The sequence below is a fragment of the Malurus melanocephalus genome, unplaced genomic scaffold (genome assembly GCF_030028575.1).
Source record: "Malurus melanocephalus ecotype Western Australia unplaced genomic scaffold, MMel_1.1 scaffold_162, whole genome shotgun sequence".
NCBI lineage: Eukaryota > Metazoa > Chordata > Aves > Passeriformes > Maluridae > Malurus > Malurus melanocephalus.
The window spans coordinates 958,665-980,457 of NW_026623394.1; the positions used below are offsets into that span (position 1 = coordinate 958,665).

At 41.2% G+C, this 21,793-nt stretch overlaps 1 protein-coding gene across 2 annotated transcripts; it reads left to right on the plus strand.

Annotated features, from left to right (window-relative positions):
* Positions 1–877: 877 nt before the first annotated feature.
* SLC6A4 (solute carrier family 6 member 4) lies at positions 878–21,765 on the plus strand. 2 transcript variants are annotated; one of them, XM_057371980.1, is made up of 15 exons: positions 878–1,140; positions 7,455–7,659; positions 7,867–8,462; positions 9,161–9,295; positions 9,908–10,127; positions 10,942–11,080; positions 11,428–11,562; positions 13,263–13,366; positions 14,064–14,191; positions 14,523–14,635; positions 15,342–15,473; positions 16,469–16,568; positions 16,918–17,018; positions 18,385–18,552; positions 19,260–21,765. In XM_057371980.1, exons 3-15 carry the CDS (start codon positions 8,003–8,005, stop codon positions 19,332–19,334), a joined length of 2,010 nt encoding a protein of 669 aa, XP_057227963.1. In that variant the 5' UTR covers positions 878–1,140; positions 7,455–7,659; positions 7,867–8,002; the 3' UTR covers positions 19,335–21,765. The 2 variants fall into 2 exon arrangements, with proteins under 2 accessions (XP_057227963.1, XP_057227962.1); XM_057371979.1 differs by lacking the exon at positions 7,455–7,659.
* Positions 21,766–21,793: the final 28 nt, after the last annotated feature.

Sequence of the window (21,793 nt, forward strand, 5' to 3'; positions counted from 1 at the left end):
AAAGCAGGACACAGAAGGGAAACCCAGCACGGCAGACAGGAGGTAAATACTGCTATTTGCTATGAATTTCTAAAGAAAATTAATGAAAAAAGCWCAATTTGACTAAACAACCTTAACCCAGTGCCCAGGGGAGTAAATGGGGAAAAAAATGATTTTAAAACGTGTYCCTCGTGTGTGTGGCTGCAATGCCTGAGCTCTCCTTGAGATGGTGCAGGTGCCTCGCCCTGCCCGGCTGCTGCTCTGTAGGGACCAGGGACACCAGAGGAAAATGCAAATTACAGCCCTCAGCTCTTCAGCTCGCAGTTTATTTTCTTTTCAATTGTTTGGAACAATTCTTTGAAAACGGGTGCTGCTTACAGCAAAGCTGCTGCTGCTCAATCAGCTGCTCTTATCTGCCCCTACCCTGCTTTTCCACTCTTTTTTTTTTTCCCTAAATCTGCCACCTAAACTATGGCATTGACCTGCGATTTATGACTTTTTATAAACAAGTTGTGAAGTGCAGGAATGAAAAAATTCTGGATGAAAAACACCGGAGAAAAAAAATAAGTCAGAAGTGGGGTGAGGTATTTGGAGTAGTAGTTAGGAAGAAAGGAAATTACTTGTTGAGCTTATTGAGGCAGCAGAACGCCCGTAAAGAATTTGTGCTTCAAGCTTTAAAATAAAACTAAACCTTATTTTTTTATTAAAATAACACAGATATCCGGCAATAGAAATTATTCCTTCCAAGCATTTTTATTGTGGCAATCCCCCAGTCTTTCCTATCCTCCTGTAATCTCCTATAAATTTGTGATTCCCTGACTCGCTCCAAACTTTGTTGTGTCCGTCCTCATCCCCATCCTGTTATTTACAGCTGTAACAGCACCCAGAAAAAANCAGGCAAATGTAGCCACCCACCTCTAGGAGGAAAACGGAGCTGCAGCCCTGGTGAAACATAAAGTTTATTTGACTAAAGTGACGCAAAAAATTCTTAAAGAGCTCTTTGGCAGCAGATTATCTGGAAATCAGACCATGTGAGGGGGGCTGGTGTACAAAAAGCTCCCCGGGATGCTGAGTTGCCCGCAGGCTGCGGTAAATGTGGGTGAAGGGGACTCGAGCTTGGATCACCCCAAGGGAAACGCTTCGGATCGACCCCAAATGCAGGTATTCGATAATTTTGTCTTTAGCACAGCGATGTCTGGAGGGTTTTGATGAAATTCAGACAGGCTCAGGGACAGCTGCTSCTCAGAGCTGACCCCCTGCAGCAGCAGGCACTGGAGTTTCATTAACTTTCCCTCCTCGTTGCCTCTTTCCACTTGGGTTATAAAATGTGGAATACTGATGACAGGCTAAAATCTGTACTCTAGGTTTTGTTTGTTTTTAAATCAGCTTGAAGGTCTCTGACAATTTCTAAAGCTCTGGGGGCCAAAAAGATACATTGATTTCAGTTTTAGTTTTCTTTGTTTTTTTTAAAACTTTTAGTGCCTTTATTTTCTGTTGCTACATGCTCTACTCTGTCATGTTCAGGCACTTGTCCAGCAGTTATGAATGTTGGGAGACAAATGTCTGTAGCAGAACATGTTCTGACAATCTAAAATTAAGTGTTTTGGCTCCATATAACAGCATTGCAGATGTAAAGTTATTTGCTTACAAAAAAAGCACTAAACTATAAGAAAAAAATTAAGAAAAACAGCAGAATCTGAAGGAAAAAAAATAAAAAAATAGGCAATTTAAGCAGTTATTTATTTTGAAATGGTGAAGTGAGCTTTATGAACCATATTAAGCTATATTTTAAAAGGTAAATGATTCCAGCACAGTAAATTATTGAACTCAATGGGACAGATTTATTGCAAGTAATAAATCTGAAGAGCATGTCCTATGTATTTATAGTCAATCATGTTTACYGAAACCAACTGGCTTGCTGGGTTAGTTTGCTAAGAAATGTGGAGTTTAATTAAGGAATGCARTGTAACTGAATATAGAAATAGGCAGGGAAAACATGTTTTGATATGTTAAGAAAGCCTGGGGGAAAAGGGATCATGCATTTAATGGATTTGGATTCTTGCAAATGTTGTGGCATTTTTTTTCATGTGGGTTGCCAGACATTTACCAGGGAAGGACTCGAACACTTGGGCTGCATCTTCTGGTGATTTTTTGATGGAGAATTGACCATAATTTTCTTGGGGAATACTTTGCAAACTTCTCATGTTATTGTGCCTGTTTCCTAATTGGACAGGGTGTGATGAATTTCAGATGGTTAAATTGAGAAAAACTGCCCCCAAACTGGAATTTAATAAACCCCTGAATTATTCCCTCACATGGAAATGTGCAATGTGTTTAAGCTCTTTCCTGCTTCCCTCCATGGAAATATAAACTGCTCAGTTTTCATTAGTAACARAGCCTAAAGAAATATTAATTCTGTGTCCTGAGCTCCTTTCTGATGCTCAAATTTGAAATATTTTCCCAACCTTCATGTTTGCAGCTCTGTATCTTACAGAACTGACAGAGCACAATGAACCCTGCCTGTGGGACAAATAAAGAGTTTYATAAAGAACTTAGGTAGCCTGAATTAAAGGCTGTAATTTGGACACAGCCATTAACAAATCTCCTTCAGACAAACATCACCTGTTACTAAGGGATGGTGCTCCATTTATTCAGTGATGTTTGCTGTGTTATGGCTCTTCCTTCAAGTTTATATAAATAATTTGAGGAAGAATACAAAAGCAATATCATTCCCTCCAAGCTTATCTGTTTCCTTGCACTACACACAGACACTCTCCAGCCAAATTAAAAAAAAAAAAAAAAAAAAAAAAAAAAAAAAAAAAAAAAAATGCATTTCCCCTCCTCCCTGTTCTTTAAATGACTGACACCAATTTGGCAGCGTTCCCACTACAGCACAGTGTCAGTCCTCTGAACAGAATTCTGAAGGTAAAAATCTCCCTTTCCTGATGACTTTTAAATTTCAGACCAAAACAGGGACAAGATTACGACGTCAAACTCCCAGTGCAAGTTATTATTTCCCCCAAACTGCTGCTTTCAGAAGCACTTTTCCCATCTWAYCCACATTCAGCCTTGTCTGGGAATACAGGAGTTAACTGGAGAGGGCCCTCTCCTTGTGCCACTCTTTGGGAAGAGCTTTTTCCCCTCCCAGGAGGGTCATTGTCTCACCAGCAGGACTTGCTGAGTCCACTCTGCTTTAGCAGGAATGTGAGAGCCCTTGGARCCCTGCAAATATTCACATAATTCCCAAATATTCCATTTTGTCACCTGCACGCTGCAAGTGTCCTTTTAAATATTCCCAGGTTACAGTGCTGTGTCAGTAATGTTTAAAACTACTGGACTATTAATTTCAACAGGTTTTGATCACTCTTTATCAAAATTCAATTTTKATTCTCTTTAACTAGAGAAGAATATCTAAACAAGAACCCCCAAAAAACCCTGAATAAATGAATTTTCAGTTTTGGAGGGATGGTCTAGATGTCAGTTTAGATCTGCTTTACACCTAATTCCCAAGGTCTGTGGCCTCTAAATATTYATGAATATCAAAATTGAAATACAAACTGTTACACTTGCTAATGTGTAAATAGGAAAGGATATTCTAGATAATAATTTTTAAAGGAAGTTAGTAAAAGTGGACACATTCAACATCAAAAAGCGTAATTTTTTTTTTTTTTTTTTTGCATTATGAGCCTAAATATGATTTTTGTGCAATGCACAACAGGTAAAATTAATAATAATTGAGTGCAATGCAATTTAATTGGCTGGAATTTGAATTTTTTTAACAAGTCCTCACGGTATGGAGACATCTATTCTGTAACCCTTTGATTCAGGGGCTGCTCCTGAACTCTGCAAACTCAGAACAAAAATCTGAATTCTCTCTGGCTCGTGGCTCTTTTGTGGCTCCCAGGTGAGAACAGGTCCGGGCAAACAGCACATCCCGCTCCTGCCTGGGGTGAACGATTTCCATCTCATCACACAAACTCCTTGCTTGATATTTGAGATACAAGTAACGTCCTTGGAGCTTTTCCATTTACGCACAACCGCCCGTGAGAGCCAGACTGCTGTAACTTTATSCGCCTTAAACACTCGGTGATAAAAGTGAGATTTAGGTCAGTTTAACAGGGATCATCCCAGCGTTTTATTCTGWTTGTCAGCACCCTGGGCTGATTCTTCTTCTTGAGGTTCAGTGTTTAAACTCCCTGTGAAAGGCTGGGGCTGTGGGGACGGAGGAGCGGTGGGAGAAAAGGCGATACCTGAGATTTCCCGCAGGAATTTCGGAGAGTGGTGCTTCTCCAGATTCATAAAAATCAGCGCATGAAATAAGAACGTGAATTATGCGGAGTGAAATATATACAAATTAAGAAATTTAGTGACTGAATGATTTAAAATGATCCTTTGGAGCCGAGTCCTGCAGGGCAGCACAGGGGSTGGAAAAGCGCTGGGGAAAACCTCGATTTGCCTCCCTTGAAGCATCTTTGCTGCACCTCAACCCAATCGCTCCGCTCTCCCACACGCCTTAAAAATCAAATTCTCCTTTTAAAAAAGTGCCGAGAGCAGGGAAATCACTTTGTTGTTGCTCTGGGAAGATTTGTTTGCTCCGTGGCAGAGCAAAAGGCGAGGGATTCCCGCAGAGCCGCGAGAGGTCAGTGCGAGCCTCCAGAAATAACCAAAAAAACGATGCTCCATCATTTGTGCGGCAGGAGCCGGGGATKCTCCTCCAGGATTGCTCGGTGAGGCCGAAAAGCCGCTTTTCTGCATCCAGGAACACGCAGGGGTTTTACATCTGCAGTGCCCGTTCAAGCTCAGCCCCGAGTGGGGAGAGAAATAAAATAGAATTTAATTGATATTCGGCCAATGCCAGCCGCGTCGGTGGCACAGAAAACAAAATTTCTTCGATTCTCCTCGCGAGTGTTTTCAGCAAGGAGCTGTGGAGAGGCACTGCAGGGTCACTCCTCGTTTGTCACTCTTGGCTGTGGCACAGGGAGGGTGACAATCCCAGGGTTGGCACCTTCCCTGCAGGACCAGGGCTCAGAGGCACCGGAGCAAAGTCACGTCCACCCAGCGCAGATCAAAAGGAAACGAAAGCGCAGATCTCTGTCTTCTTCCCTTGTTTATCTCCCCTTTTTTCCCYTCTAATTAGGGGTGATAACGAGCCAAGGTGCGGTTATGTAAGAGCAACCTTTGCCACAGCTCGGATTGAAAACAGGCAATAAAAATGTTATTTCTGGGATTACTGCTGTCATCGTTCAAACACCTGAATTAGAAATCTATGTAGAGAAGAAGTAGAGGCTGAGATGGGAAAAATCCTTCACTATTAGGGTAATTTTCCCCTGGGTATCTTCCCAGGCATCCGAGCATATTTCCCAACCACAAAAGCTGCAGTTCTGCAGCTCTTTACACTCTTTGTAGTGGTCACAGTGCCTTCAAATATTTTGTTTCTTGATTTGTAACAAAACAAAGAAAAAAGAACATTCTCCCACTTTTTTTTTTTTTTACAGTGCAATGAAATAATCTGTAACTGCTCTGTTTTCATGTGCCAACTATGGGCCTGTGAATTCCACTGTGTAGCCGTGGCCTCCATCACTCCAGAGATTTCCCAGGACAGCTCATGAGCTGCAATTCCTTTTTCAGAAAGAAATTCAAATTTCAGCCAAAGCCCCCCAAAATTTCACATATAATTTTGCATATTTGAGGTTCAAACTACTGAAAATTCTGCATAAATATTTTAAATAATGTGATGATTTTTTTCTCCTGTGGTCTGTAGAGTGGCAGGAGAAGGAGCTTAGGACTGGATGGACAACAGTCCTGGCTGTCAGAGATCTTGGAAATCAATAATACAATCATTGACCTTCCCTCAGTAAAGAAAGCACTGAAAAAAACATGCAKAAATAAAATATTTTACAAATACAGTGAGAGTTTAAACCTCAGGTATGGCAAAATCAGCCCCACGAGATAATGCAGCCAAACCAACATCCTTTACTGCGTTCCCATTTATGGTGAGAGGGGTAAAGTCCAGAAGGGCTCAGGTTTCTTTTCCATATTCCCACCTGGTATTTACCATGYTCCACACAGGGGCAGGATTGGCTGTGGCCTTTCCTTGGATTTCTGTGTGGCCAGCAGTGGTTGTGGGATTGTTTCCATCTCCACAACCTCCTCTGGGACATTTGGAACCTTCTGGGCTCCAAAGGCAGTCAGGTTTTACAGCCCTGCAGGTAAAACAGAACCTCCTGGTGATTTTCTCTGGAACTCTGAGGATGTTTCAATCTTTGTGGGTGATTAACTGATGGCTGAAAAGGATTTGCTCCTGTAAAAATCCACATCAATGATGCACTGCTTGTGATGGAAAGGAGATTATTTGGGTAGAGACAGAATGACAGACTGAAGATTTCTGAGAGTTATAAACAGCATCTTCAAGTGACTTTTACCTTGAGAACATCCTCCTGTTTGCTCTGCAGCTYGGTAACTTTCCTTCTCTTTTTGCTTGCACTGAGAAATGTTAAGAAAAGGTTTAACAAACTTTGCAAAAGGTTGAAAGCTGGGAAAAAGTTGAGTTTTAAATTAGCAAATTCTAGAAATACGCAAATCCCTTCTCTGTTTTAATAGTGAAATAACGCTTATTTTTCTGCTATGATGTGACAGTGACAGCTACTGTGATAAAATRTTTTGAAAAGGAAAAATTGGGATGMAATTGCAATAATTCAATCTGTGGTGGCACGGTGTGGATTGTGTGACTCTTTGSCAGCTGTAAAGCAGAGTTACTGCCCTGGGGAATTTACAGCCCAGGGGATCAGCTCCTGTTCCAAGGTTTTCCTGGGTAAAGGCACCTGGGTGTTTACATTACCTGAACAAATCAGCAGAAAACAAAACATGACCTGCTGAATCACAGCTCTTTCTCTGCTCTCTTTGTTCTGAAGGAAGAGTTAATTGCGTTGTACTTACACTTCATTGCAGGATGGTTTTATTTCCCTTGGATTCTGTTTTTAGCACTTATGAAGGGTTCAGATAAGCCAGGGATCCTCCCAGTGCCCCTTTTTTTATTTTATTTTTTTTTTTTGCTGGCAGTGGGCAGGGGCACAGGAGTAGTGCCCACCACCTTTCCCAGGGCTGGAACCACGGTGTCAGCAGGTCCAAACAGAATGAAAGACGATTTTATTTGCACAGGGAGTCAGATAAAACTGGGGACAGGTTTTGTCCTTTAGACTCACATGTTTGTTCTTAATCAAAAGAATCAAACTGAAGATTTTGATCTTTTCTTCTTGTTGTTAGTGTTGACAGAGCCTCGAAAGGGTGGTGATGCAAAACCACTGAGATTTAAATACTTCTCTGAAAGTTTCATTGAAGCCTTCTACCTCTGCTGCTAAACAGAACAGACACTGTGGATTTTCTGAGGAAAGGTGGTCATGAAATGTAACTTTTACATCCATGGTTATCTCATATTTGCTTAATTAATTTTTCCCCTTCATACCGGGTGAATACAGAAATTGCCACCAGATGAGTGGATGAGTCACAGGATGGACTTAGGAAAATGAAAAGTCACGCTAAACTCTGCCCTCAGTGTGCAAACTGAGAGTCCAGCAGCGTTCAGAGGGAGAAGGAGACACCAGAAGAAGCAGGATTGTGACTGTGTGAGGTGTCCAGCAATGCACAAAGTCCAGCAGATCCTCCTCAGAGGGTGTAATCCAGGTACACCAGGTTCTGCTGTCAAAGAGGGTGATTCCTTCTTTCCTTTCTCTGGATAAAATCCCAGWTTATCTGCTCCATGATTCACGTGGCATGCTGTGATGGTTAATCACTTCTGTATTTTAATCACAGAATCTGCTGCCTGACTCGTGCAAGTTACCAGCACCAGTAAAGCCTGTAATGGATTTTCAACTCTTTTTCATTCYTTAGATGGTGCTTGTGCCTTCARTCTGATGGATTTAAGCATGGAAGAGGAATTCTAGAAGTGCTGGGAACGAAGGTGTGTGAAGACAAACCACCAGTGCTGCCGCCTGTCCRCGAGTGACCAGAACAAACCTCATAAAAAATGGAAAAAAAGGYCACAAGCAACGAGACCGAGCCGCTGACGTCCAAAAAAGATGCCTCAGACTGTAACAAAGGAGAAGATTGTAAAGAGAACGGACTTGTGGGCAGGAACCCRAAATCTGCCCTGCGGCTGGTGGAGGATGGCAGCAAAGCCCAGCCTGGCCAGGGGGAGAAAGGAGAGGCAGCCCCGATGTCCAATGGTTTTTCGGGGGTGCAGAGCTCAGTTCCCTGTGGGGCAGAGGTGGATGATGCCCAGGGCACAGCCCCAGCTGCCACCACCACCACCACCACCACCACCACGTCCACCACCTGCGGGGCAGAAGGGCAGCAGCAGCTGATGGAGCTGGAGGACAGAGAGACCTGGAGTAAAAAAATTGATTTTCTCCTCTCTGTCATTGGGTACGCGGTGGATCTGGGAAATGTGTGGAGATTTCCTTATATCTGCTACCAAAACGGAGGAGGTCAGTGCCCGTGCCTGTTCATTGCCCCTTCATGCTGAATTTGCTGGTTTGTAAATCGATTTAGTGGCTTTTAAAATATTGTACATAACAAATGGCCAGGGAGAAATTATTTACTTTTCAAGCAGACTGAAAAGCCTAAATATTGGGATAGGATAATGGCAGAAGAACTATTTAGCAAGATTTAAAAACTCAGCTTAGAGTCAGGTAGGTGCAGACCCACACCCCAAAAGGAAAGGCTCAATCCCTTTCCCAAGGGATATTTTAAAATCTGATTAAGCAACATGTCTAAACCAACCCCTGAAGAAGGCTGGGCCTTTGAYTCACTGACATAAGGGCCAGAACATAAACCTAAAATATAATCAAGATCTCAGAAAGGATTTTTGTCTCTCTGATGTAACAAATGCCTTTTACTGGAGGAATTAATAATTTTATCTGTAGCCCATCTCACAGCTGTACCTATTGCWGCCAGTGGAGTCATGGTGAATTCTACATCACAGAAATGTGAGAAATTTGGCCTGAGTGTYGATTCTTGTTCACTCTGCTAAGTAGTTACCCTTAGAAGAAATCCCACAGTAACTCAGTGGTGTGCTGGATAGGATTTTCCCTGTGGGATAAAAGGAATTTTTGTTTATGGAGTGCTGGTACTGTTGGGAGAGAAGACTGTGAAGAGTTACAATCATCTGCTTTCTCTCTTGCAGGAGCATTCCTCATTCCTTACACAATCATGGCCATCTTTGGAGGGATTCCTCTCTTCTACATGGAATTAGCACTGGGACAGTACCACAGGAAYGGGTGCATTTCCATTTGGAGAAAAATATGTCCCATATTCAAAGGTAACAAAGGGAAATGGATCTTTCTGAACAATTGGAAAGTTTTCCTATAAAGGTGAAATGTCAGGGTAAAAAGGAAGAAAATCTCATAAACCAAGTAAGGCTTGTTCTACACAAGATTTTTGGCTTTGCAAAGGAAGATTTTTGCTTTACAAAGAAAGCTTTCCTAAAAATCCATGTACACCTGCACGTGTGTGTATACTCTTGTATGCATGAATAGTATGCAATTTAAATTGATTAGATAGAGGCTGACCAAGCCTAAAAATATAAATAAAAAARGAAACTGTTSTRTATCCTCATTTAYTCTTGTTCCCAGKGSTATAGCTCTGGTCTTGTCTTTTCATTTACCGAGCACGATGCCTATTTCTAAATTTCAGAGATTTAGGGACACGTGGAAAACCCCCCTCTATGAACATGTTCTGTCTTGATTAAAGATGCTTTACTGGAATCAGAGTATTTCTGAAGTCACAAGGAATTCCAGTGCTGTAAAAACTTGGGAGGGAGTGTGTTCCTCTGATAATTACTAATGATAGTTCATTTGATAACCAACTAATTTTTTTTTTTTTTGGCCCAAAACTTGCACTGACTGACTGCAATAATTTCCTGCCTCTCCAGGGATTGGCTTTGCCATCTGCATCATCGATCTTTACGTGGCCTCCTACTACAACACCATCATGGCTTGGGCGTTTTACTACCTCATCTCGTCCTTCACGGCRGAGCTGCCCTGGACCAGCTGCACAAACCCCTGGAACACAGGAAACTGCACCAACTACTTCAGCAAGGACAATGTCAGCTGGTCCCTGCACTCCATCTCCCCTGCAGAAGAATTTTATACGTAAGTGCATGTAAGTGAGGATGGAGGTGTTTAGCCAGATTGCTGGAGCACCATGGAGCTTTTCCTCAGAGGGCAGCAGGGCTGATTGCTGGTGGTACCCTCTCAAAATCATTGTAGATATCAATAACCCTCTCAAAATCATTGTGTATATTAATAATCAATCGTATATATCAATAACCCTCTCAAAATGACTGTATTTATCAATAATCAATCATTGTATATATCAATAGCCCTCTAAAAATCATTGTATATGTCAATAACCCTCTCAAAATCATTGTGTATATCAATAATCAATCATTGTATATATCAATAACTCTCTCAAAATCATTGTAGATATCAATAACCCTCTCAAAATCATTGTAGATATCAATAACTCTCTCAAAATCATTGTGTATATTAATAATCAATCGTATATATCAATAACCCTCTCAAAATCATTGTATATATCAATAATCAATCATTGTATATATCAATAACTCTCTCAAAATCATTGTGTTTATCAATAATCAATCATTGTGTATATCAGTAAATCAAAGCTGAATTCTTGTAGGGGGATGTGAGCTTTGGGTGTCTGGGCTGTGCTCTGTGTTTTAGGATTCCAATCGCTGTCAGCCATCACYTATCATCACTGGTGTGATGTTAATATCACACTTTTAATTAAAATAAAACAAATCCAAAATGCCATGACTTTGAAGGCTGCTTATCAAGGCCTCGGGACTCCTTGTAATGCTCAGTATGGCACTGTTAATCACACATTTAATGTAAGCATTTGTTTAAAAAAATACCTGTACTGTGTTTTTCTTCCCTCYTGCAGCCGCCAGGTCCTGCAGGTGCACAGGTCCGATGGTCTGGATGACCTGGGGGGCATCAGCTGGCAACTCACCCTCTGCCTGCTGTTGATCTTCACCATCGTGTACTTCAGCATCTGGAAAGGGGTCAAAACATCTGGCAAGGTGATGCAAAAGCAGCACGAATCAGCTTGGTACTGAGAGGCAGCTCAGGGAATTATCTCGGGTTGTCCTCACCACAGGGGTTATGGGCTGTTTGGGGAGCACTTGTGCAGTCACTGCTGCTCTTATTCAACTGACAAAGGACAACAAAAAGTGACACCACTGTTCCCTGGGCAGGAGCAACCCTGCCAAGGAATGGGGACAGATTGCACACTGCCTGTTTGCTGAGCTCAGAGCAGCTCACGTGAAGATGCTGTAAATGTTACAGATATAATATGATTAACCAATTCTTATGATCCCTGTTAACTTCCTACCCGTGGCAAATGCTCTGTCCCCGTGTTCCCTCGCAGGTGGTTTGGGTGACTGCCACATTCCCTTACATCATCCTCTTCATCCTGCTGGTGAGAGGTGCAACTTTGCCTGGGGCTTGGAGAGGTGTCCTCTACTACTTGAAGCCTGACTGGCAGAAACTCCTGGCCACTGAGGTAAAAAAAAATATTATGAAAGTGTAGAGATTTGCTTTCAGCCTATCAGTGTGTGTATCAGCATAGATACATAAAGCAGGATCCAACAGATGTCTCAGCAGAGACTTAAAACCCTGACTTTTAAGGCTCTTTGCATAATTGTAAAGGATTTTAAATAGCAGAGTCCACCCTCAGTTTAGCTTGAASTAATTGCAGACTTCCCATACAGTGGGTGAACAGAGTGAGTGAWATGGTTAGAAAAACACAAGTGACCAAACACTTTTTCACCAGAAAAATATTTCAAGCTGACTGAGTGAGAAGCTGTGAGTGTTCTTAGGCTGCAGCAAAATCCTTCCTCCTACAAGAGTCACACTGAGCAAACTGAATTTATTAAACCCTAACAAGGGGTGGAGCTGCAGTTTTTTGGCTCAAGGGGACCAGTGCAGCCCTACAGCTGTCCCTGTTTAAATAGTGAAGGTTACTGGAGCAGAAACTTCCAATCTCCATCCTTCAACAGTTTTGGCAGATGAGCCCACGGACACCAACCAAACCCTGACCCAGTAACTCATCTAAGTGCCTGTGGAGGAGGAATAAATCAGTCAGGCCTGCACACACCACCAACATTTGAAAGGAAAGCAAGAATTAGGACAAACTGAGCCAACCAACAAACCCCAGGCACTCCGGTTTCTGATCCAGCCTTGAACTCTGTGGATGACAAATAATCCATCAGGCTCAAGGCTGAGCTTCCTTCACTGCCTGGGAAAGTGAGGAGGGTGATGGAAAAACCCCAAAGCAATAAATACTACAAAAACAAAGATTAAAAAAATTCCAATGTTTGCAAGTCTGCTGCTGCCCAGCTGATATGGAGAGTTCTGAATGAAGAGGAAATGAAAAGACACCGGTCCCTGATAAAGCAGCATCTCCAATAAGGAACCACATCTYGTGCAAAAGCAATAAAGGGCATTGATATTGTATTGGATGTATCTGGAGTGAGGACAGCAGATTGCAATCTGTGTGCTGGGTGATGACAGAGCTCTGTCTGGATGGTACAGGATGGCCTCACACCATGGCAGAGAATATTAGAAAGGAGTTGTAATGAACTCCATGTTTCAATCAAAAGAGAATAAATGAATGAGGACTTTCACCTTCAGAAAGAGAGCTGATATTGTACTTTAGAGCGTTACTCATTAGGGCTGTGGCCACTTTTCAAGTGCAACACGCTTTTCATAACAAGATCATCACACTTGCATCTGTCACAGCTACAACAAAGCTGAATTGAGCCCCGAGAACCASAACTGTCAAATGTATTTCCATAAATCTGGGAGAAGTCTGCTCAGTCTGGAGGACACACCACAAACACAGGACTATAAAACAGCACTCCAGAGTCTGGAGGAAGAATTGGAAGACTGCAAAATCATGGGTAGAAAGTTCTCTGTACACCAAAAAACTTGTGTTAAACTGATTACAGGCAACTCACTGAATTAATCTAAGAAGCTGTTAAAAGTGCACTAAAATTAAAGTAGATACTTTCAACTCTCACGAATCTACAATAAACATTCATATTTCAACATCTCTCTCAAGAGAGTTCCTGTTAGAGCAGGACTAGGATATAGGCAGACTGGTGAAACACCCTTTTGTAGGTCTAAATGATGTTCTGAATATGCCAAACTCATGCAAATCTGTTTCATGTCATTTTTTTCTTGGCCTTCAATGTTTTTCAGGTTTGGGTGGATGCAGCAGCTCAGATTTTTTTCTCCCTGGGACCAGGTTTTGGGGTCCTSTTGGCTTACGCCAGCTACAACAAATTCCACAACAACTGCTACCAGTGAGTTCTACCTTATTCTATAAGTAAAATAGAATTAAAAAATATAACTGTGGGTATTTATGAAAAAGAAACAGGGTGCTGGTAAAAGACTTGAATTGTCAGACCTATGTACATAGAAATTAGGCAGAAATGTAAAAGAACAGAAATCCCTACTGCAAAAACCTGCAATTTAAAGCATTCCTCCTCTATTCTGCCTGTCTTAAAAAGAGGTAATTTTTATCAATTACTGTTATAAAAAGTACAAATCTGACACAGCAAAATGGACTAAACCCSCACCAAACCACCACACTGTAATTATTTAATCTCAGTGGTCAGTTGGGAAATGATTTTATAGCATTTAGCAGAAAGGCAGTTTATAGTTGTTTCTTTGTTACCTGGAAAAAAATCTATTTCTAACTCATAAAATAAAATTCTCAATTCTTTAATATTCATATAGTAATTTCCATTCTAGGGAATTCACCAGGATACATCCAGCATTCAGTCCAGTGTCAGATTCATGTTACAGCATCTGTTTGGAGCTGAGAAGAAAAATTGGATATGGCTTGTTTGTTTTTCTCCTCTTTTTTTCAAACCTGCTGCTTGTTTTTCTCTTGCATTAGCCTAGATTTTCTAGGAGTCTAGAGTAGGCTGAGAGGTTGTAAAGAAGCTTTTCTGGCAGATGCAGATTCCCTGATGTGAGTTAGGTCTTCTGTTGCAGAGATGCTCTGGTCACCAGCGCTGTGAACTGCCTGACCAGTTTTGTGTCTGGCTTTGTCATCTTCACCGTGCTGGGCTACATGGCTGAGATGAGGAACGAAGATGTGTCAGAGGTTGCCAAAGACACGGGTAGGTTAATGCTTTACACACATCTCAAACTGCTTCCAAGACAGAATGTATTTTTAATTATCTTCTAGATTGAGAGCAGAYYGAATWATGAGGRATATTTTGTATATTATTGTGTATGSTGACTTTGTAAGGGCACTGTTATGCAATGCAGCTGAAAAAAATCAGAGCAAATGCAACATATAAAAGTCAGATTGCAGTTTCACAGATGTGGTGGTAACTGAATGTTGCAAAACAGCCTGGAGGGGGAAGTTTTCTCCTCGGAGACACCGTGCACCAGCCTGTCCTTCCCCCAGCAGTTCTGGCTAACGATGATCCCAAATCTCTGTCCCAGGGCCCAGCCTGCTCTTCATCACGTATGCAGAGGCCATTGCAAACATGCCTGCTGCCACCTTCTTCGCCATCATCTTCTTCCTCATGCTGCTCACRCTGGGACTGGACAGCACGGTGAGCACTGTGGGATCTGGGATGATTGGGGTACAGCCTTAACCCCACCACAAAACCAGAATTACAAACACTGCTCCGTCACTGAGGGGTTTGCAGCAGCTCCAGGTGCCCTCTATAAAACAGCAAGGATTTCTCAAATTTTTATCTTAAATATGTTTAAATATAATTGAATGATTTGTCACTGTYGTGCTGTGACAATTAATAAGAYGTGGAAAAACAAGMAAAGAACTTGATTCACACACTYYTGGTTGAATGCAGTCCTCCAGGCTCCTTTCTCGCTTGTAAACTTAGAAAGCATTTATGAAAATCTGGAGTTTTTCCACACAAATTGGATTTAAGGTGGGAACTGGAGATGCACTAAAAAACTGCCATGTGAGTTTTATAGATGGAGGATCAGCTCCTTAAAGCCAGGCTGAACTCAGATGGTTTCACAGTCCTGGTCCTACTGAACCACCTCCCACTTTTCCACATCCTGGTGCCTGTACCACAGGACTTTGGGGTGACAGTCCATTCCCACAGATACCTGAGGACTAAATCCCCACCTGAAAGAATTTTTAAAAGTTATGAGGAAAGACTTGTCTAAAAAACCCACAGCAGAACAAAGCACCAGTGTTTCAGTGCTATAAAACTCCTTTGAGCACTGAAACATACTTTTAAGCAGATAGCACTGCCCTCGATTTTCCAGTGATTTTTCCATGCTTTTCAGTTTGCAGGACTGGAGGGAGTGATCACTGGAGTTCTGGATGAATTCCCACACGTCTGGGGCAAACGCAGGGAATTGTTTGTCCTCGGTCTGACCATCGTTTGCTTTTTGGGGTCACTGGCAACCCTGACATTTGTGAGTATTTCACCCATCCTCAGCCTCCYTCGCTGGCTGTTTCCTGCAAATTCAAAATTTCAGTAATTTTTGAAGAGAGTTTCAAGAGATCAGATTGAATCCCCAGCCTGTTTTCTTTACACATTAGAAATCTTTTACTTGGAATAAATGTGAATAGTATAAAATGATCCTACTGCAACTCATGATGTGCTACACATCATAAAGGATGMTGCTGCTCAACTGCTGCATCACCAGACAACCAGACACATATTTTATCTGGTTTCCTTCTTGTTCCCAAAAGATCCATGTTTAAAAAGAACATGAGTAGTTACTATAATCTTCACAACGTTTAAAATGTACTTTGAATTTTTTAAAAAAAAAATTCTGGTAATGGATTTCCTGGATGTTCCTCATTGTTTCAAAGSAGAAATCATCATTAGTCAAACCAAATAGTTCCCGTGGGGCTTGTGGATTTCATTCTCACACCAAGCAATTTTTGAATAATGATTGTAATGAACACAGGGGAAAAGGAAGAAATACTTGGCTTTCCTGTCATGTTTCGCTCCACTTGCTCATTTATGTGTAACTTCCTTCTCATGTGAAGTGTTTGCTGTACGAGGATGCTGAGTTCCTCTGCAAGAGGTCTCCTCCTTTTCTACATCCCAAATGGAAAGGAAGCAAAGTAACACTTYATTTATTTGCTGTTCAGTAGCTATAATCCCTGCTGGAGAAAGAAAAAGGCATGACAGAAGGCATGCAAAAAGCCATCCTGYAAAATCCCATTTGTTCACTAAAATGCAGCAGATTGTAGATTCTCTGCATGGCATGGTGAGGGATGTCCACAGAGAGTGAGCAGATCACAGGATTTTCCTGGCAGGAACAGCCACAAAGTGACAGAACGGGGTGAATTTCCCACTTGTGAATGCTCTGCTCCAGYCAAAGGCTGACACAAACAGCAGCAGTGCAGGATCCCCTCCCTGGATCCTGGCACACTGACAATTTGATCTTTTTTCCAGGGAGGAGCATACGTGGTGAAGCTGTTTGAAGAATATGCCACGGGTCCAGCTGTCCTGACCGTGGTGTTCCTGGAAGCAGTGGCCGTGTCCTGGTTCTATGGTACTGACCAACACCCCTGACCCAACCTCCTGAGCTCCTGCAGCTCAGCACTGCCTCCTTTTCTGCAGACAAGATCACCCATGTGTCCAGAAAATGTTTACAAAAGCTCTTTACAAACTCACTGATAACTGAAACAGTGAGATTTAGTATTAATTGYTCTCTGACAAAAGTACATCTAAAAGTAACAGGAGCAATAACTCAGAATTTAATATAATTAAGAATTGTAGGAACAAAATGGTCTTTTGTGATGGATTCTGAATTTACTTGCTGAGCATAAATAAGTATTGAGCATCTACTTAGGAATAACTTAGATCTGCTGTCATCCCTCTGCTCCCACTTGTCTCCACAGGCATCACCCAGTTTTGTAACGATGTGAAAGAAATGCTGGGCTCTGCCCCAGGCTGGTACTGGCGAGTTTGCTGGGTTGCAATTAGTCCCCTCTTCCTTCTGGTGAGTTTTCTTTAGAGCTTTTTTTTTCCAGCACAACAAAATTACCACTGAACAATGCAGCTCCTTAGACTTCCAAGAGCTTCATTCCAGAATTCTCTTGTGATGTTCTTTAGCAATGATTTTTGTTAAACCAAAAAGGCTCAATTAGTGAAAAACCCAAAACAATGCTGCAAGATCTTGTTACTAAATCACGATTTTCAGGATTTTTGTAGTTGAGTTAGCTGAGTAAGTCTGGGTTCTGAATTATTCCCTTCCCTACCCTCTSCTAAACAAATTTACTTTGTTTTGTTGCTTTGTTTACCTCAGCAAAATGAAGCAATRAAAGCTGATGAAACATACTGTCAGAGGAGGAAAACCAAGATAAGTAAATACACTGTCTCAGCAACTGCTGACTGACAAGTTTAGAATATTCCACTTAAAATTTACAGCAGCTAATTACAACTGTTATAAATCTATAATTCAGAATTGGAAATAYTGTCCCAATGTTTGGCTTGGCAGTRTTATTAATAACATTTGAACATAAAGTGTTCATTTCCTGATTCAAAATTAGTTCAYGCTGTCTTTTATTCTGGCTGGCCTTAGTGGGATCAGAGCAGGTCAGYGTGGAGTTTATGAAGCACAGAATGTAGATTTAAGACCTACAGAGTAAATTCAAAACATTTGTAATGATCAAGGCATAATTAACAGACTTTCATTTTATTACCCTTAGAAAGAGAAGTCCATAAATAATTATGTCACACCACAGTAATTTTTATACTACAGTGCTCTTTGTTATCCTAAATCAGCAAAAYAAACAGAGAGGCACAGAGCTCTGGGGATGGGGTTACCAAGCAGAACTATTTGTATTCCCTGTGGAAATTAATCTAAAATAAGGAAAGCCCAGGATGCAGGATTGTCATTTCTGTATGGAAGTTTGGCTCACAATCCTGAGCTTCTGATGATAGTCTGGTAAAAACWAAGTCAGAGATCCTTCCAAGGACAGTGACAAATATTATTCCTGTAATATTCAACACAAAGTATTTGTTTGCTAAGGAATTTTTCAGTCATGAATTATATTCATGACTGAAAATGACCCAACAGCATTAACCAAGCTGGCATTTCTTCCTTTTCTCAGAGCAGTTTAGTATGCAGAGCATCTGCTTTGGGAAGCATCCTTTTGGTCTTTGTCTTCTGATTTGTCATTGATTTTTTGTTTTGTTTWAAATCCATAATAATGTAATTAAKGATTTTTTCAGTSTCAAYRTATTTTTAATCTTGAGTCCTACTCAATTTTTATTTATTTCAATGCWACACTGGAACACAGAGCTCCCCAAAATGTGTGCCACCAAAACCCACATATTCACACTTTCCCCTTCTTCTCTTTCAGTTCGTCACCTGCAGCTTTCTGTCCAGCCCTCCTGAGCTGAGGCTTTTTGATTATGATTATCCCTACTGGACCACAGTCGTGGGTTACTGCATAGGAACCTCCTCCATCATCTTCATTCCCATCTACATGGTCTATCGGTTGGTCAGCACCCCAGGAACACTGAAGGAGGTATCCTTGATGCTCTCTTGCTTTTGTTTGACTGTTAGGAAGGAGGTGATTCCCAAAAATGAGGTTTTTTTCTGGGACTTGGCTGTTCTGTTCCTGGCCAGCTGAATGTTAATTGTCTTCTACCCATTCTCACCAATCTCCTCAGGTCTTACTGATACCACTGACAAATTCTTAGAAAATGTTATATCAAGTAATTTTTTAAGGCCTGCTGAACTGAAGACTCTTTGTGAAATTCACCCCAGACACTCAAATCCCCCAGCCAAGCAAATGAGGCAGTTAAAGGCTGGTTCCCTGGGGTACATCTCTAAGAAACATGTTTTTTCTCTCCCACATTTATTAAGATTTCTCTGTCATAAATTTGTGTCAGCCAGTAATGACAATACTGGGACTTTTTCTAAGTTCAAATAAACACTGGTTCATAAAGAATGTGTTTAGTTGGCTCAGGATATTCAAGTAAATTGGCAAGTCTAAAGCATTAATAGGACATCTGCCAAGCTTTGACTCTAATTATATTACAAATAATTTTAAAATCCTGCTGTGTACTTCTATAGCACTCTACATCTTCATAGTGCTCATAGAGGCCTGAMACATTCTTTAGTAGTAGTTCAAGAGGTGTAACTCAAAGTCAAGTCATACTTTATAATAAAGCTCTTTCTGAATGGCTGTCATGTTATGTACTGTCTCTGATACTGATTTCTTTCCAACAGCGTATTTTGAAAAGCATTACTCCAGAAACAGCTACAGAAATTCCTTTCGGAGACATCCGCATGAATGCAGTATAAGCTMACCTGGTTCTGGGGGAGGGAAGAGGAGCATAAAATATCACTTTCCCCACCCTCTCCCCGCAAAGAATCACCTTTCCAGCTGAGACAACAAACGGAGTTTTCCACGGAGGTTGCATCACTGACAACATTTGGAAAGGTGATGCCTCCAAGCGATTTATCCAAGCAATTCAATGACATCAACTGTGCACTTCCAAGCAGGCTGAACTGAGAACTCCCTCTGGATCACGAGGGAAYATCCCTGCTCCAGGAGTGGCACCGAGTGCCTGCAGCAGCTCCTCCAGGACGAGAGAGGCAAGGCAGGATTAGGTGTAGACCCCCAGTCCGTGGCAGTGCTCCTGTATCTCCCTCCGTGTGATCGTTCGTACCGGGCAATGTCGTATTCGCTTCTAAGGTTCTCTAATTGCTTCAACTACATGGGAAAATGCACAAATATTTCTGATAGCCATACATTACTCGAGTAACGCAGGGGTTTATAAACCAGGAAAACAAAAATAGGAAGTTCCCTAGGTTTGTGGTGGAGTRGACAGAGGGAGAGGAAAAATGCTGAGCAACTCCGCACACCTCAGCACACACAACTGGTAGCATTGGCCTCCTTTTCATTTCCTGTTTTGTAGGTGGTTACAATTCCTATTGTTTCTTGCATAAAAAAAAAACTACAAAAGCATTTTTTGTGATGTTTTAGGCTTCACTTTCCTTYAGACCCAATCAAGCCACAGAAACTCATCATGAGTTACTTGACAAGCACTGAAGTTGCCAGCATTTACTGTATAGTTTCCATAACTAATCATTGTCCTGGCAGACCTGAAGAAACTACAGACCAACAATGATTTTTTTTTTTAATACTGATGCCAAACAATGGAATCTTAAAGATCTGCTTCTGTGCTTTACTTCCTTTTTGTTTTGTTTTTTTTTTTTTATTTTGCATCTAGCATTTGCTAGAGCCTGTGGCTTTCTCTCCCTTTCCCTAGTACAGAAGTAAAATTTAGAAGAATCCTTTTGGCTGGCTGACAAAAGCAAACTTACAGCTATCCAAAACTTCTTCAAAGATTTAGTAGCTCATATTCTAATGTGACTGCATTGGGTTTTCACACTGAAGAAGAAAATGAGATTTTTTTTTTCTTAGCAAGGAGTAGAGTTCAGCAGGATTGACTCTCAATAGAGCCATTTCTATTAAATTTCAAGGCACTGATACACACATGAACTTCCATGTACATTCTAAGCTCTTTACAYGACATGCACACACATGGTCCCCAAATGCACCGGCCCTGTCCCTTGGAGGACACAGATTCTGCTGCAGTGGAAGTGCAGATAAACCCAAGCAGGCATCATTCATGTCAAAACTTGCACTGTATTTTCATTCTGGCACGTAGATTATGAGGAAAGTAAAATAAAAAACAGATGATAAAAGTCTCTTTTGCATCCCATGGTGTACTAAGGTAACACTGCTGAACTTGCCAAGGTTCCATGTGCACCCAGAGCAGGGGCATTAAGGAACCTGCTGAGGAGTTTACCTKGGTATGAAGCACTTGCCAGGTGAGAGGAAAGCAGGGATGGTGTGTTTGCCTTCTGAAAACATTTTCAGCACCTCTGCCAAAGTTTTCCCCTTATATGCACCTGGAGAAAAGGCCTCTTCCATTTCCTCTTCTACTCTGGCTAATAACTTTTAAGTTCATTTAAGTCTCAAGCCAACTTCCAATATAAAAATAACTTAAGAGGGACAAGGACTGTTCTTTCARAACTACAGACTGCTGAACTATTTTTAAAAAGGGAATATGTTCTTCAATTGCCACTAGAAATATGTAATAGATCTGTCTTACTTGACAGATACTCCAGRGAAGTAGTTTTGTAGTTGATGCCTCTAATGTATTTGAAACCTACTTCCAAAAATTAAATTTCCATTCATTGAAAAAGCACACATGAAATATCAATGTAAGATGAATATTTGTATGTATCCAATAGCAAAGTGTGGAAWATAAAGGAATAAACCCTACCCAGTTTCTTCCCTCTTCAGACAAGTGTTCAGCTAACAAAAAAATGTGTATTTTAAGACACTGATGTAGGATAGATATCTTTGCTCTGGGTGGTTTCCAAGAGGCTTCCAAAGAAACACCACATTTTTTAGTGAATTAAGTCAGCCAGGAAGCCCTGACAGTAAGACAAGCCCTGAAACAGCTGAGACATGAGAACAATGTGCTCTGAGTCCTGAGATACTGAGAGAGAATGAAAATTATTAGAATTATTTGAAGATACAAGAAGCAATGTAGATTAAAAAGGCTTTTTCTTTTCCTGAATAATACAAAGATAAAATACATCCATGTTTTCATTCTATAAAAGCTGAACTTGAAMGGCAGTTTACTCCTCATTACTTTTTTTGTTACATGGTGTACTGGTTTGAATATTTKATTATGGTAAGTTCAGTTTTTAGTATTCCTATTTAGCTGAGTGGTTGAAATGTT